The sequence below is a fragment of the Cucurbita pepo genome, chromosome LG14, assembly GCF_002806865.2.
Source record: "Cucurbita pepo subsp. pepo cultivar mu-cu-16 chromosome LG14, ASM280686v2, whole genome shotgun sequence".
Classification (NCBI taxonomy): domain Eukaryota; kingdom Viridiplantae; phylum Streptophyta; class Magnoliopsida; order Cucurbitales; family Cucurbitaceae; genus Cucurbita; species Cucurbita pepo.
In genome coordinates this window covers 7,109,442-7,126,443 of record NC_036651.1, presented here as the reverse complement: position 1 = coordinate 7,126,443, position 17,002 = coordinate 7,109,442, and the positions used below count along the sequence as shown (strand labels likewise).

Sequence of the window (17,002 nt, the reverse complement as noted above, 5' to 3'; positions counted from 1 at the left end):
ATAATGGTTAACAATCACTAAAATTTAAATAAAATAGAAAATGAGAAGGGAACGTTCAATTTAGAGACATGTAAGAACGTTCATCAACTTCAAGATATTAATACAATCCTAGCTTTATTCATTTGTTAAAGCTTAGAAACTTGATGCACAATGAAAAAGGCGGAGCATTTCTACATCTGGTTAGTTCAAAGAAAATTGAACCACTATCATCAAGTTCACTCGATGTCGACCTTGTTGTTGATATTGATATGTATAAGCCGACTATCCAAAGATGAAGAAGAAACAACTGAGTTATACAGACACGACTCAAATCCAAATAAATGAAATCAAGACTCAACATTTTGTACTAAAAAATAAACAAAATAAGATATATCAATATTCTACGTATTCTAATTTTAGACCTTGTATTTGAATTTAACCTATGATTTTTCCTTGGGGAATGTATAACCGACTTTATTGCAATCTTGCGACAGATGAAATGTTCAAATTAGATAACTGTAAAACCTAAAATTCAATTAACTTGAACTAGTTTGGTCACTTCAAACCTCTAAAACTTCTAAAACTTCAAAAATCAAAGCTCTACCTCTCATTCACACTATTATCTCAAATCTTTTTTATCTCTACTATGAGATCCCACGTCGATTGGATCGATTGGAGAGAGGAACGAGTGCCAGCGAGGACGTTGGGTCCCAAAAGGGAATAGATTGTAAGATCCCACATCTATCGGAGAGGGGAACGAGTGTCAGCGAAGACACTTGGCCCTGAAGGAGGGTGGATAGTGAAATCCCACATCGATTGGAAAGAAGAACGAGTGCCAACGAGGACGTTGGGACCCAAAAGGGGATAGATTGTAAGATCCCACATCCATTGGAGAGGGGAACGAGTGACAGCGAAGACGCTAGGCCCTGAAGGAAGGTGGATAGTGAAATCACACATCCATTAGAGAGGGAAACAAGTGTCAGCGAAGACGCTGGGCCCTGAAGGAGGGTGGATAGTGAAATCCCACATCGAATGGAGAGGGGAATGAAACACTCTTTATAAGGGTATAGAAACCTCTCCCGAATAGACACGTTTAAAAACTTGAAGGAAAGTCAAAGAGAACAATATCCGCTAGCGGTGGACTTGAGCCGTTACGTCATGTTATAAGTAACAAGGTTTAGGAAAAGAAACACACAGAATCCTTCCCAAGCCACTAGACTCTTCCAAAATTAGATAATCAAACCATCTCCAACAGATAAGGCAAAGCCATCTTGATTAAAGTTCCTTTATGTAGCAACAAAAAGAAGAAGAAAAAAAATCAAGGGCTCAGATACAACTAGCTGACTACACTATACTTCCTGGTAAAATTACTTATTTTTCATATCGTGGTTTTTGAAAATGAACCAACTTAGGCATGTTCATGACATCAACAAAGCTAATAAACACAAGCTATAGCTGAATTGATATTAGTTTAACATACATTGATGAAACGAGACACTGTGAGTCGATGTCCTCGCATCTACAGAAGGGAAGTTCCACAAAATCTAATATAAGCTGGTGCTTCAAATATATCATGCACCAAAATCAAATAAAAAGATAAGTTATCTTATACCTATTTCTAGCAAATTTCCAGAAATCACCTGTGATAGGAAGCAAATCTTCCAGTCCTAGTCCTCTCCTCTGCTTCTAACAGGTTTTTCTTTGTATGGTTTCTTTTTGAAAATCTTGAATTATTTTCCTGAATTAAAATAGCAAGCTGAGAAGTCAATCAAAAAAACAAAATGGGAAAGTTAGTAACTTTCGTGAGGAAATGTCGGTTAAGTACGAAGTTGTAATGTTGATGAACATTACAGCAGCAATGTGGTTAATCCCAACTGCCTCGACTCCTTCGAAACGCCTTCTTGTCAGAAAGGACCTTCTTGCTTTTAAGGCGTTTCTGTTCTCCAATGGCAGCCCTTAACAAATACAAAAAGTAATACCTCACAATTAAATACGTCATGGGAGATGCATAAACTTTTTGAAATCAAGTGGCTAAGGAAGTGAAAGAACTCACATCTTAGCAATTTTCTTCTTTTGCTCTTCTGAGGGAGGTGGCGGGACATAAGAAGCAGCATCAATTATTGCCTGATTTTCATATAGAAACAACCCCATTATTGGAAATTAAAATTCAGTTAAGAAACTACAGCACAATGAAGAATCTACCTTCCAAGAAATGGCCATAGACTATTTTACTTTCCGTATATTCGCTATTAAATAGACAAGAAGAGAAGGATCCTATGGGAAGGCAAAGTACCTGAAGTTTCTCCAAGGCATCTTCAATGTTACCCCTGAAGAAATGAAGAGAAGAAAAGTTAACAAGTCTTTTTGGTAGAACAAACATGGGAGGAAATAAGGAAGATGGACGAGGACAGAAGTTTACTTCTGCGTTCTAGTTTTAGTGGATGAAATTACAAGCTCCCCATCCTTGTTGATCCGATTTTTCTCCTGTTCAGCGAAGCAATATTCATGTCGAGAAAGAGACAGAAAGAGACGAGTAATATCGTGACGAAAGATTAATTAACACTTGAACCACTTCTGATTTTATTTTGGCCTACCTAGCAACATACAAGGGAACACATTATAAATTGTACACAAAAAAACACATGCAATAAGCTTTCATCTTCATACCGGGACCATACTAATTGTATTAAAATGGGATAAAAATGGCTGCATTTTACAAGTACTTTCCTTGTTGTGTGGTTTTGAAAGACAGAAAGGAAATTTTTTAAAACTTAGCACTTTAATTCGAGGGAAGGAGAGGAAAGATATGTAATGGAAAATTAAGTAACAAACCGTTTGCATAATCTTTTCCCTGATTCTCTCGCTTAGCCAATATGCATCTTTAACATTGAAGCGCATGTCAACCTTCGTGTTCACTGCACTATCATTTACAGAAATGATACCTCATAAAGAAAAAAGCAACTCTAAAGTAGAAACAAAACCAATCAGAGCCAAGAAAATAAACTGACCTTTATTGACATTCTGACCTCCAGGGCCACCACTTCTTGCAAAATTCACAGTGACGTGATCTGAAGGACAGGAAAAGAATAGCAATTGCTGATTAGAGAATCTTTTTCCTTTAAGGGTAGGAAACTACAAAAAATTTGAATATCCTTCCCCTTTTTAGGATATATTAGCCAAAAGAATTGTGGTGTTCTATCAACAAAATTCTCCTAGCATCTCCATTGTAGACAAGACTGATTGAGAAATTAAATCTATAAAGAATTCGAGAAGAAATAAATGATTTGAACACCTGACTGGTGTTTTGCTGCAATGGAAGGAAAATGACTTGGGTTTTATATGAGGAGAGAACTTTTAGTGAAGCACTACAAGAAAAAGAATTTTCATTTTAGGTAGTTCAGAACAAAGTACAGGAAGGAGAGGTTGAACTTTTTTGAAGTCAAGAATCCAGTAAAATAAGTCGCTAAAGCGAAGGGGAGGTGGTGTGACCAATAACATAATTTGTGTTTTCCCACAAAACGAAGCTAAAGTCTCCCCATCTGTGTAGCCTTGAGATATGCTACTCAATCTGCTAATTCAGATTCCCCATGTTCCATTGGCTTCAACATCCTTACCTCATATTACAAGTTCCAACTCATTGATCAAGTCCCCTTCTAAATTCTCCTCCCCCTGTATCGCCCCCTACGGGAGCATAAAATTGCATCAAATCCACAATCTCTCCAATGATCATGTGCACACCCCTCTCCTATTTGGGTGCACGAATCCATTTATATTGTACAGCAACAGAATAGGAAAAAGAATATCTTGAACTAATCCAGCTCCGCACTGGTCTATAATATTGGGCAGAAGGAACATACCATGGTTTTCTATCTAATCTTCTAATCTTAGCCTCAAAGTTTCTCTCTTTCACTATGATGATACCAAAAATGTCTTTCTGCTCTGACAAACCAACATTTGGGTCTTCACTTTTCACCCACAAATGCTAGTAACACACATCTTTATCTCACTTTCTCAAATCATCCGGCTTCCTCTCTCTCAATTTCATTTAATTACCATTTCTCCAATTAGAAACTGATTGGCTGAAATTCTCCTGCCACTAATAGCTCCTTTTTCTTGTGAACGAGCATCTGTTCTTTTTGTACCTTTGCAATTCTGCAACAACTGAAGCGTAGTCATAACACTCCTTTCCATTATCAAAGGAGCTATAAAAGCATCTTCAATTTCCTTGAATGTCAATATAATTGTGATTAAAATAGCTCCTAGAAGGAGATAAACAAGTTAGGTTCTTCTTTTTTATTGCATCCAAAGTACTTAGCTTTCCATGTAAAAATTCCAAAAGAAAAAATCACACTCCAGTGGATTTTCCATCTCCACTTGAATGTAAAAAGGCTCTTACTAAGACTCTAGCATCTAGCATTTCACCCTATATATGTTTATACATGGATGCACTAGAGAGAGTTCTTTAGAAAGAGGAAGAAAGTGTATTAAATAAAATCTCTTTGAAACTGCAAATTGTTTGATGAAAAATCAGACATACAAACTGAAAACCAGAGGAATGAAATGAAAATTTTCTCTGAGCTCGCAACAGAACAGACAACACCTTTTTTCTTTGGCAACCACTCTGTTGTCTCTCAATGGAAAATGCACTAGAGAAAGTTCAGAGGGAATCCATATTCAATAACCTGCCATAATCCATATCATTCAGCTTGAAATCACCAATCAAGAATTCAAAAAGAGACATTCTTCAAGCTCCTTTTCATTAATATTTCTCTTAATCCCAAACTCCAACAAGCATTAGCATTATCCAAACCATCTTTAATAGTTCTCTCTTTATTGGTTGAAATCGAGTAAAGCCCTGTAATAACTTCATCTAAACATCATGTTTCCTTGTTACAGTGTTAGTTCTCCCATGTGCAAGTGCAACAAGCCTAGCTATAAACCAATGTTTCTAAAGCACGCAGCATAGTGAAGTGCAAGGCCTCGGCCCAGGATCAGAAGAAAAACAATAAGGAAAGTGAGTGCATTTACGGGAATCAAAATCAGAAAGGAAAAGGACATTCAAGGGTTCAAGGCGATTCCACAAGGGTTCAGTAAATTATTCTTAGAAGATATGTCACAAACCGAACAAAATCCGGGAGTTTCAGTGATTCAACATCCATTGGACAAAAGGCTCATCTTCTTCAAAGTAGCTACGAGCAGTTTCAATGGATGTGAGCTACTTTACACTCAGATAATTTAGGGCTAGAGAAAATAGACAAAAGTGAACCTATATCGACGAGTAGTCTCTCTGGCTTGAATTAGCAATCATACACGTTACATCTCAGGGGATTATACTACCACATGTACCAATTGACTCAGTAAAGTAACAATCACTTTAAACAATAGATTATTGAGTGATTTTCGGGACATACCGAGAGTGATTTTCGGGGCGGGTTCGACGTCAGCCGATAGAGCGCGCTCCTCCGCCTCTTGCAACAGCTGCTGAACCTGCGACAGGCGGGAAGATACCTTTCCTCCGGCACCGGACGACTCCGAAGCGGCACATATGACACGACCAAAACTGATCTCACGCAGCCTGAATCGCAAAGCGGCATTGGAATTGTTCAAAGTAGCAGGGAAGACTGGGGGTACTGATAGAGGAAAATAGGGTTGCGAATGAAGGATTTCTCTGAGGATCATGTTTGTGGTGGTTCTAATGACCGCCATTCTTTCTCCAAGGTACCTTGAAAACGAGTTAGCAGCGATGACCTTCCTCTACAGCTTCTAATGGCTTTGAGCCTGGGAAGACGACGACCACTGGTGCTGACGGCGAACACAGCACCGGACAATGAATGGTTCTCCATTTTTAGGCAAAATTTAAAAATATGGTTTTTTTTTTTATTCCGTAACAAAAAATATTTTAAAGTATTTTAATTTTAACCTAATAATAAATATTATCTCTAAATATAATTAAAAAAAAAAATCTTATTCCTTTAATAAAATTTAAAATTCAAGGAAATTAAAATGAGTAAAAACACATCTTGTCACAATCGCACTTTTGATGGCAGTGGACTTGCGATTGTGCGGCACTCACTTTCCAACGACAAGTGAGCTAAGCCAATTCGTTCTTGCGTCGCCTACGGCCAAGCGACGTATACTCGAGCCTCTAGCCTCGATTTTAAGAGAAGGTTTTAGAAAATGAGGGCAGAGAGATTTTTGAAAGAGGCGTTATATAAGCAAGCAAGAGAGAAATAACAACGGCTCACAGTATATAACCTTGGGTAGGGAGAAGTTGACGGTTTAGAGTATAATTTGATGAAATTAAAAATTTAAGAGTCGCTGCTTTTAGCTAAAGGTGAGATCAATCGATAACTCTTAGGCTTATGCGGGTTCATAAAACAATTTTAGGTTTAAATAGACTATGTACTGCGCAAATTTATGGTTGTGGACCTAGAACCAGAAGCGATAGTTGGTGTAATACTACAGTAGACGAGCCCTAGCCTGAGAATTTGAGCAAGAAGCACTCTCGAGCGAGATGAGCCACCTTGATTTTTGAAAGAGATCGGGGGATGGGTTCTCTCAAGCCTCCCCCAATGGGGCTAGTCTCAATTGAGATCGAGAGAGATCCGGTTTTCGAATTCTTAGTAATGTACAGATTTAGCCTCTGAATGTGAATTGTAAAATTGCCAATTTTAGAAATTGAAGTAGGACACGTTGATTTTTGAAAGAGATCGGGGGTTGAGTTATGATCTCTATTTAAGCTGTTCGGGTCTTCAACCTAACTAATCTAAAATGTCAAGTCGGTCTTAAAGATTTTTCTAACCCAACCTAATCCCGTGTGTGTACGCTCCTATTCATGTTAGTTAAATACATAAATTTAAAAAATATTTAATAAATTAAGATTTATTAATCATCAAAATTGGAAATACAAAATTTATTAGGTAAAAATTTGAAACTATAGGGACTTTAATGTAATTTAACCGAATTTATTAGGAACAAATTTGTGTTTTGGGCTTTCATCTGATCCATTTAACAGCCGAGTTCGGCCCAAACAAAAAAGCCCATTATTCTGATTTGATACGCCAAACCATTCAGTACCGACACGTGTCCACCATATCAAATCTGGAACCATCGATTTCAAGGACGAACGTCGCTCTCTCGTTTTTCTTTGGCCTTCAATTTCCCAGTCGGTGAATCTCCGGGGTTCCCTTTTTCCCTTCGTGAAATTCTTGCTCCCGGAAATTTCGTGGAGGCGATCGTGTTTGAATTTTTTTAGTCTACCGGAGTAATTTTGTAGAACGCTTGCGAATTTCTACGTATCTTTTTCGCTCAAGGTACCGCTTCTCTCTTTAACAGGATCGGATTATCTAGGGTTTGACATGTTTGTAAAACTTGAATGCTGTTCATCTTGATGTCTACGGTTCTTTTTTGGCTTTGGTTTCTTTGGAAGTATGAGGAGTTTTTTTTGTCGCTGTGTTATTCGTTGTTGGTTGCTTTTGTTTATTATTATTTTTCTTTTGGTTTTTTATTCGGAATTTCAGTTTTTGTTATCGCTTTTGCTAGTCTGATTATATATAGTGGAAATGGTGGATTTTATGTTTTTTTTATTTATTTAATTTGATTATGGTTTTTGTTGCATCAATATCAATTATGTTCGATTTAGGAGAATCCTGGAGGAATTTTCCTTATCGTTGAGTTGCTTGATTATTTAGTTTGAGCTTTGCCTTTATATCAAGCCGATCATGCTGAATCTTTCTTCGTTGGCTTGGTTTAAGTTCTTGATTATCATGCCTTGTCTTTCTTCAAGGGTCCTTTTGTGAACTGTAACGATGCATAGAAAGAGCAGAGGGGGCAGTGATGAATTTTTTGATTTTGGTGACCCCTTTGCTGGGTTTGGAAGCTTTCCAGGTCAAGGAAGCTTAATTTCTGGTTTCTTTGGCGGAAGGGATCCATTTGATGATCCTTTCTTCAGAAGTCCATTTGGAAGCATGTTTGATTCGAGCTTCTCTGGTGGTCCTGGAATGCCTTTTGCAAGCATGCATCCATCTGGATTCCTTGATCATCAGGCCCCCGAGCCTAAAAGGCCGAGAGGCCCGATTATTGAGGAAATAAATTCAGATGATGAAAAAGAAGCAGGAAACGGGAGTAAAAATCCAAAGAATTCATCCAAAGAGCCTCTTGTTGAAGACCCTGATGATGAAGGTGAGTGTGAGACTTGTCTGGATTGTTGTGTTTGTCATTCTTTCTTTGCTTGCTTTTATGCATTTCAGTTGCAATCTGTAATGCCGAACTGTTTGTTTCCTTTCTTGTTGTTACAGAGAATGGGAAAAGACAGTTGCAGCGCATGGATCATCACAGTGGATCAAATCACAGACATATCCGACCTCCAACTAATAGCTTCACATTTCAGAGCTCCTCTGTAACTTATGGAAGCTCGAATGGGACATATTATACTTCATCAAGAACAAGAAGGGCAGGAAGTGATGGTGTAAGTGAAACTTAAATGCCATTAAGGAGTTGATTCTTCTAGGAAGAATTCTTTCTTCATTTGTCTATTTCTTTTTGTAAATAGGTGGTTTTTGAAGAAAGCAAGGAAGCTGATACGGCAAGCAGACAGGCAACCCATAAAGTTTCAAGAGGACTCCATAATAAGGTATCGACGAAGAAAAGATTTGACCCCTTGAGATTAATATCCTCCCATTTGTACCCGTTAATTATTTGTTTGATACAACTTGTGAATGTGTTTCTTTTAGGGTCATTCAGTTACAAGGAAACTGAACCCTGATGGTAAGGTGGATACCATGCAAACTTTGCATAATCTTAATGGAGGTATGTAACTATTCATGCCCAATTGTTTTTGTGTTGGTGTAAACTGGATGCGTACGATGGCCAGCGTTATGTTGTAAATCTACAGATGAGCTAGACGGTTTCGAAAATGCTTGGGCAAGGAATGCAGGAAGTTTGCCTGGGTGGCCTGGGAGTACAAACGGCTTTGATAGTATTGGTATTTTCTAATACAACTTCGATCAAGTTTTACTTAATCTGATTCTTTTGTCTGCCTTCCTACCGGTACTTTTATTTCGTAGAACTTTAGTACTTAGGCTCATGATGGTGATGGTTTATACAATGAAAGGACTTGAAGGTTCAAATGACCAAATACCCTTATAATACTTGGTGGATGGGTTTAAGCAAATTACCCAAATGGAAGACGGGAGAATATAATCTAAGTAGCTCGTTATTGAATGAAAAAATCTACAGGAATGGTAGTTAGGGAACTGTGTGCCCACCAAACATTGGATGAGATCAGAAATCTACAGGAATGGTATTTTTTTGGTCACAAGTGCGTCTGGCTGACTAAAATCTTTCCTAATTCTATTAGTTTTAAGTTGCACAGGAACATTTGTCTGACCATTTGCCTCTTGTAACTGATATATGTTTAGGAGAATAAGTGAAAATATAAGAACAGAAGCCTCTTCCCTAGTGGCTTTTAGTAACGAAGTGTAAACAGTTTAAGGAAACTAGTCTGCAAAACTATCACTATGGAACCAAATAGCTGCCTATAATTTTATGATGGGTGCTAGCAAGTGCATATGATGCTAATTTCATTCCACCCCATGGACAGCTGGTGGCATTCGCCAAAACAGTCAAACAAGCAGAGGTGGGTTGGCACTTCCCTCCACTCAGCATCATCCTCAAGTGACTGGAAGGACAGCCGTGGAAGGCTGGAGTAACCCGGGTTCCTCGCGCGCACAGCAAGTGAACAGGAGTAGGAAAGACGCAAGGTACAGGAGTGCCTAAACTTACAAAATTATAGACTGGATTCAGAACGATCTCATGCCTCTTTTGCGAATCCATTCTTCCATTTCAGATGGATCTCATGCCCTTATCTGTGTGTAGTTCATAATTACTTACCCCTTGCATATACTGTGGAACGATATAGTTTCTGTTGACGAGTATTTCATCTTATCTTTTTTCACGACCAGCAGTTCTCCTGATGTTATTTGATGAATCTGAGAGTGGTTTTATTAGAAAAAAATGCCAATTTTAGAGATTGAATTAAGATACTGACTATATTTAGGGCCCGTTGCTGTTGACGCTGTTCTTTTTGGCGTTGTTTAAACGTGTCGTGTAAGAAATGATCATGTATGTAGGTATCCAAGAACAGGGAGTTGAGAGAGGAAGGGAAAATTGAAAAAAAAAAGTGCTTAAATCGATCAAAACTGCTAGGAGAACTGGTTATATATGGCAGGATGAGTGTTTTGGATTATGATTTGAATTTATGACTATACATGATCTTTAGGATTATCTTTGAATTCAAAATTTTCAGATGTGAATCTTTTCAATTATTAAATAAAGTTTTTATTTCGCAAATTCAAAATTGAATTTGATTTAATCAATTGTTTTGTTTTTTAAGTAGTGTTAGTTTTTAGAAGATTACAAATATGAACTAAAAGACTGTTCAAATTATTATGTGTGTTTTAATTTCATGGCACAATTTGTAGTTACATTCAAATAGTATACATAGTGATTAATTTTAATTATGGTAATTATGGTAATAAGATATAAAGTTTAATGGTTTTCATTTTTAGACTATATAAAGTCGCGGGAAGGTTAATGATTTTCATTTTGAGGCTATATAAAGTCGCGGGAAGGTTAATGATTTTCATTTTGAGGCTATATAAAGTCGCGGGAAGGTTAATGATTTTCATTTTGAGGCTATAGAAAGTCGCGGGAAGGTTATTTTCATTTTAAGGCTATATAAAACTAAGTATGTTATCTTTGCAAGAGAGACTTGAACGGAGACCTGAAATATGCAAGTAACAAAAGTATTTATGCTTTCATCTAATGACTATGTTTCTTTGATCATTCAAGCTTGATATGGTCTGTGGTGGAATTCGAATTTCAAACAATGTTCTTAACCGTTGATATTTGATCAACAAGACAATTCAAATCTTAATGTTCTTAACCGTTGATATTTGATCAACAAGACAATTCAAATCTTAATTTCATATCAATCTTGGTGGTAGAATAATTCAAATCTCAAACAAGTATTATTGCCCGTTGATATTTGATCAATAAGACAATTCAAATCTTAATTTCCCTTAGAGTGATTTCTTATCATTAGAACTAACTGTTCTTACCTTTCCTTTACTCGAGGGGCAAGTTTTTGTACGATGATTTAGGTAGCATGTTTAGAATCATTCAAGCTTAAAACGATCGATCTTTCTTATAAAGTAATTCAAATCTTAAACAAGTGTTTTGATTTAAGATACTCAAATAACAAGTTCCCTCGTAGTGATTTTCTATCAACTACCATATTGCTCGAACGAGCGCAATTCGAGCGAAGGGAAAGAGCGGGATTTGTATTAAATTGAAGGCGGAATGTAGTGGACAAAGGGTTTAGGGTTTGAGAGGGAAATAAAGAGAGGGAAAGCGAAGGAAAATGGTGAAGAAGAATAGAGACACAAGTACACGTGAATGTGTAATAAATTAAGAGAGACAAACATTAGATGGCATAGGTCAGCGGTAATACCCCTTTCCATTTTGAAGGCCACAACATGCCACTCCCCTCCTTCACCTTCCCCATTGCCTCCATTTATTATCTTCACATGCCTCTCCCGATTCCCCGTCTTCTCGTTTGGCTACATTTTTTAGGGACAAGACGACGATATCGACTCTTCATTCCCTCCGATACGTCCACGTTTTCTTCTTTTGTTAAAATTTTTAGGGTCGAGATGACGATATTCATTAGGGTAGCTCACTTTCTACTATTCAAAGCCTAACAGTATGATAAGTTCGACTAATTTCACAAAATTTTAGCTGAAATGATCGTTCTTCTCATCCCAACTTTGGTCATTTTTCTTTTCGTTTCATTTAATATAACAACACACGTTGAAGTTCGTAAGTGGAAAAAATTCGATACCCATTAATTAACCTATTCAAGTTTAAAACTTTTGTCTCTCTCAAGACGGGTGTCGAGGAGACAAGTCTCATCTCATTATTCTCTCTAATCGTCTCTCTAGAAGCGTGTAGATTTCTAAATGGGACATTCATTAAGAACAACGGAAGGATGTCTCCTATTTTCTCTCCCCGAACCTTTAACGAAGATAGAGACTTTTTGTTTCAAGAGACTATTAAAAAGTGTCGGAACAACGTAGAAACCGGTGATTCTATATTAAAAATTGTAAGAATTATTAGTGACATACGAATTTTGAACTTGCAATGAAAATTTATCGAGAGACAAACGACGAACGGGTTAAACATTTTTTAGCATTCGAACGAGAGAAATAAATAGGGTTGGTGAGTGGCTATCAAAGTCTGGACCTAAAGGCATTTATGAAAGTCTTCTGCATCTTTTGCCTCTCTTAATTTTTGTCCTATGCAACTAAAATTCAGTCAAACGTAATCGTATTTTCACCCGTTTTCCTGTAAAGGGTATGTTCGGAGTTAATTTTGACGTTTCAAGTCAACACTTAGAACGTCATAGATCGAACTGTCGAGTCAAAAAAAATGGAGTGCTATCCATATAGGTTTGTATCGGCTAAGTTCACGAGTTGGAGATAAGCGGACTCGAACCGCTGACGTCTGCCACAGGGTAAACCACCGCCTCTCAGGTCCCCGACTGATTCTACCATAGAGGTCAACGATAGACAATAACTCCCCCCGAACACAACTTACAACTTTCATCGTACTATGCTCTCCAAAAAGCAACTCTTCTCAAAATCTCAAAAGGTAGTGAGTTGGACTCCCATTTATTTTGGACGTAAATTATTAATATTTTATTTCAAAAATACCTTTAAATTTAATAGTATTTCAAAAACACCCGGGAACATTACAAAGTTTCAATAATACTTTTCAACTTTTTTGAAAAGTGACGGTACTAGATTTAAAAAATACTCATGAAATTTTAAAAGTAACCGTTTATCGACACCTTATAGATTATCTCAAACTTTTTAAACACTTTAGAAATTTAAACGGTATTATTGATACCCTTTCGAAAATTAAGTATATTTTTTGAACAAATTATTAACGATTTTTCTTTGGAAACTAATGGGACTTATCAATCAATTCATAACCTTTCAAACACAATCGATATCTATTCGGACTCCCTTTACTTGTAGGAGTACATCTTGGATCTGCCGATTATGTTATGGACGAAGTCCTACTCACGGGGACCTGGTCGAATTGGGAGAAGCCGTAGGTATTATTGCGGGTCAATCTATTGGAGAACCGGGTACTCAACTAACATTAAGAACTTTTCATACCGGCGGAGTATTCACAGGGGGGACTGCAGAACATATACGAGCTCCTTCTAATGGAAAAATAAAATTCAATGAGGATTTGGTTCATCCCACACGTACACGTCATGGGCATCCTGCGTTTTTATGTTATATAGACTTGTATCTGACTATTGAGAGTGAGGATATTATACATAACGTCACTATTCCACCCAAAAGTTTACTTTTAGTTCAAAACGATCAATATGTAGAATCAGAACAAGTGATTGCTGAGATTTGCACGGGAACATACACTCTTAATTTAATTGAACGATCTTTTATTAATTTATCTTAATAATATTAAGAAGTTGATGTTATTTTAAATAAATAATAAGAGGACAAAGAGAAAAAACCAAAAAAAGCTCACAGAAAGAGATAAAAAGAAGTAAACCATAAAGTAAAGAGTATCTAAAAAAACAATTTTTTTTTTTTAGAAATTTGTGAAATAACGAACATAAATAATAAGAGATAAAAGGTAAATTTATAATTTTATGGATTGAGGCACGTTAATGCACGTTATTCCCGACCTATTTAATATTTCACTTTAAACCGACAAAAATTCTTCAAATTATAAAAAATTACTAAAATTCACACTTGATCGGGTATACACGGGTTGGGTTAGTTGAGTTGGGAAAACTTTTTATATTAACCCAAAATTTTGGACGGATTGAGTTGGTAACTGAACAATCGAGGTAGAGTTCACAACCCAACCCAACCTACGATTAGGTTTTAGTTGGATTGTCGGAGTTTCTTTATTATTTTAAAAAGATCGTACTTATCTCTAATATATATTATATTTGTGATGTCCCACATTGGTTGGAGAGGAGAACAAACCACCATCTATGAGGGTGTGGAAACCTTCCCCTCGCAAACGCATTTTAAACCCTTGATGGAAAGTCTGAAAGAGGCAGATAATATCAACTAGCAGTGGATGTGGGCCGTACACATCTCGAACTTTAGTTACAAAGGTTGAATATTCTTAATTTTCACATTTTCAAGGGTCGAATTGGGTTGGTCAAATTGACCCGACTTAAAAAATGTCAACGCTGGACTCGAAACTAAAAGAAAAAATCTAAAATAATAAATAAGGATGAAAAAAAAAATAAAAAATAAAAAACAAAACAAAGAATAAAACAAAAAACACAAACAAACTCAAACACTGTTCTTCAGAGTTCATAGATATAAATATAACTCCAAAGCTCAGAAAAAACGGAAAACCCAAATTAATTTATTTTTTTAAAAAATGAAAAATATCACTCCTTCTTCTTCTCCGTCTCCGCCTCTCCACCATTACCAATCGTCTCCCTTCTTCTCTGTAAATCTCTTTCTCAATTCGTTTCATAATCTCTTTGAATCGTTGAACACATGAATCCAAATTTGATTGTTGTTTCTTTCTTTGTTTTACAGATCGTTCCAAACAGTGAGAGAACAGAGGAGGAAGATGAGTTCAACAGAGCAACCCCAAGTAGTTGTACGGACGCCGGAGCAAAGCACCACCCGACGCCGCTCCACCTACATTCTCACGGCGGAGATGAGATTCTTCCCAAACGCTCCACCAAGAAACGCTTGGAGTCAGTGGCTTCCATCGGCGGCGGTGGATCGGTGTCCTGCAGCAAGTGCAGGCCACATGCTCGAGAAAAGTTCTCTGTGGTTCCGGTGGATTACAATGGCGTTGCTAAGCAGTTTTTCTCAATGGCGAGTCCTAATGGAATATTGAAATCTATTGTGTCGTCGTTGACAGGAAAAAGCCCTAAATCGATGAAGGAAGGAGGGGATTGGGCGGTGAGAGAAGAGCAGTGGAAAATCGCTTTCGGCGAAGTTTCGCATAAACTGATTGAAGCGACGAGGAAAAGAGATGAAGCGATTCTTGAAGCTTCGAGGCTGAAATATTCCATGGCGGAATTGGAGAAGAAACTCAATAAACTCGAAATCTATTGCCATAGTTTGAAGTCCGAGCTCTATAAATGCGTTTCAAATCCGCGAAACCCTAACCTAGAAGTTCCAACGAACAGCGATTCGATTTCAGACAAAATCATCGAGAATTTCTTATCATCCGTTTCCGAATCGCGATCGTCCGTGAGGCAGTTAAGCCGATCACTAGCGATGCAACTCCATCACATCGGAGGCAAAATCTACGAGAGGATTCAATTCCTCCTCCGATCTCACGAAATCAAAATCTCTCTCTCGAAAAACAGTAAAACCTCACTAATCTTCCATCTCGAAGCGATTCTAAACAGAGCATTCTTCGAGGATTTCGAATCGATAGGGTTTCAGAAGAACTCACCGAATCAGATCCTGAATCCTTCGGATCGGACGGAATCGAACATCGCGTCGTTCAATCGCCTCCACCGGCTGAGTTGGGAGGAAGTTTTAGGCAAAGGAACGAGGCATTTCAGCGAGGATTTCAGCAGATTCTGCGACCGGAAGATGAGCGACATTATTGCGATGCTTGAGTGGAACAGAGCATGGCCGGAGCCGCTACTGCAGGCGTTCTTCATGGCAGCGAAGAGCGTTTGGCTCGTTCATCTTCTCGCCAACGCCGTTCATCCGAGCTTGCCAATATTCAGAGTGGATTCCGGCGTGAGATTCGACGGCGTTTACATGGAGGACATTGCAGGTGAGAAAGCCAGAGAACTGGCTCCGGCGACGGTGAGAATAATGGTGGCGCCGGGATTTTATGCGTTTGATGGGTTGATCAAGTGTAAGGTTATGTGTAGGTACCACACTAATCTTAATAATTAATCTTCAAAATGAAATTATTTCTTTCTATTTTCATTTTCTTCTTTTATTTCAATTTTGTGTCCATAATTAAAAATAAATAAATAAATAAATATTAGTTCTTGAATTGAAAAAAAACAAAATAACCAGGTCGAGATTCCTAATTATAGCCATATTTAATATTTGTAACCATATTAATGATATAAATGAAAAAAATTATTGACAAGATTATCTGGGGACGTTATAATATTATTTTGGAGAGTTCATACGTATTTTTTGAATTGTGTTACTAGCTACAGTATTTTTTTTATACAAAATAAAAATTATTGGGAGGGTATTAATGGAATTTTGTAGGGGAAGGGTATTAATGGAATTTTATAATTTGTTTTTTAAGCGGTTTCTAAAGCTAAAGCATATTTTTGAAATTCTTTAAAATTTTAAGGGTATTTTTGAAACAAATATGAACCGTTTCTATCCAAAATCCTAAATTTTTTAATTTCTTTCTAAAAAGTTTAAGAATATTTGTAGAGCTTTTTTTAAATTTAAATATTATCCGAAGATGATGAATATTTATTTTTTAAGACGATTAATTAGCATATATTTTATCCCAAATCATTAAAAAAATAATAATAATTTTTATTAAATAAAAAAAAATCCTATTAAAATAGTAAATCATTTTTATTAAACATAGAAGACTCGAACCTGACCAGTCAGTCATATTAGTGATACATTGCTATTATCCATATCAATTTAAACATTTCTCGTTAATTTCAAGACTTTATCGATATTATTTAATTAAAACCTTACTTTACTAACCCATCAAAATCGAAAATAATAATAATAAAAATAACATAAACCATAAATTTTATAAGATATAGTATTAAAAAGAATTAATATCTTGAAAATATGAATTAAAAATTGTCGCATGTGTTGGAAGGACTATATAATAAAGTGGTTTCCCTCTCATAATAAAGGATATTGCAAATTGCTCCATGTGAGTAAAAGCCTATAGACTTTGGAAAATGCTATTTCTTGTCACGTACCTTTTC

General features: G+C 36.8%; 3 protein-coding genes across 4 annotated transcripts; 2 read left to right on the top strand and 1 right to left on the bottom strand.

Moving 5' to 3' along the window:
• Positions 1-1,415: 1,415 nt before the first annotated feature.
• On the bottom strand, positions 1,416-5,820 carry LOC111809786 (peptidyl-tRNA hydrolase ICT1, mitochondrial). 2 transcript variants are annotated; one of them, XM_023696212.1, is made up of 8 exons: positions 5,391-5,820; positions 2,988-3,047; positions 2,812-2,894; positions 2,399-2,463; positions 2,273-2,306; positions 2,033-2,103; positions 1,831-1,934; positions 1,416-1,735 (listed from the first exon to the last, which is right to left on the bottom strand). In XM_023696212.1, exons 1-7 carry the CDS (start codon positions 5,683-5,685, stop codon positions 1,844-1,846), a joined length of 699 nt encoding a protein of 232 aa, XP_023551980.1. In that variant the 5' UTR covers positions 5,686-5,820; the 3' UTR covers positions 1,416-1,735; positions 1,831-1,843. The 2 variants fall into 2 exon arrangements, with proteins under 2 accessions (XP_023551980.1, XP_023551981.1); XM_023696213.1 differs by having other exon boundaries at positions 1,421-1,717.
• A 1,266-nt stretch (positions 5,821-7,086) lies between these two features.
• Positions 7,087-10,018, top strand: LOC111810555. Its single transcript, XM_023697272.1, has 7 exons — positions 7,087-7,292; positions 7,766-8,160; positions 8,277-8,446; positions 8,531-8,611; positions 8,712-8,787; positions 8,873-8,962; positions 9,581-10,018. The coding sequence occupies exons 2-7, from the start codon at positions 7,788-7,790 to the stop codon at positions 9,754-9,756; spliced, it is 966 nt and encodes a 321-aa protein (XP_023553040.1). The 5' UTR covers positions 7,087-7,292; positions 7,766-7,787; the 3' UTR covers positions 9,757-10,018.
• Positions 10,019-14,322: 4,304 nt separating this feature from the next.
• Positions 14,323-16,008, top strand: LOC111809921 (IRK-interacting protein-like). Its single transcript, XM_023696393.1, has 2 exons — positions 14,323-14,550; positions 14,643-16,008. The coding sequence occupies exons 1-2, from the start codon at positions 14,479-14,481 to the stop codon at positions 15,975-15,977; spliced, it is 1,407 nt and encodes a 468-aa protein (XP_023552161.1). The 5' UTR covers positions 14,323-14,478; the 3' UTR covers positions 15,978-16,008.
• The last annotated feature ends 994 nt before the right edge of the window (positions 16,009-17,002 follow it).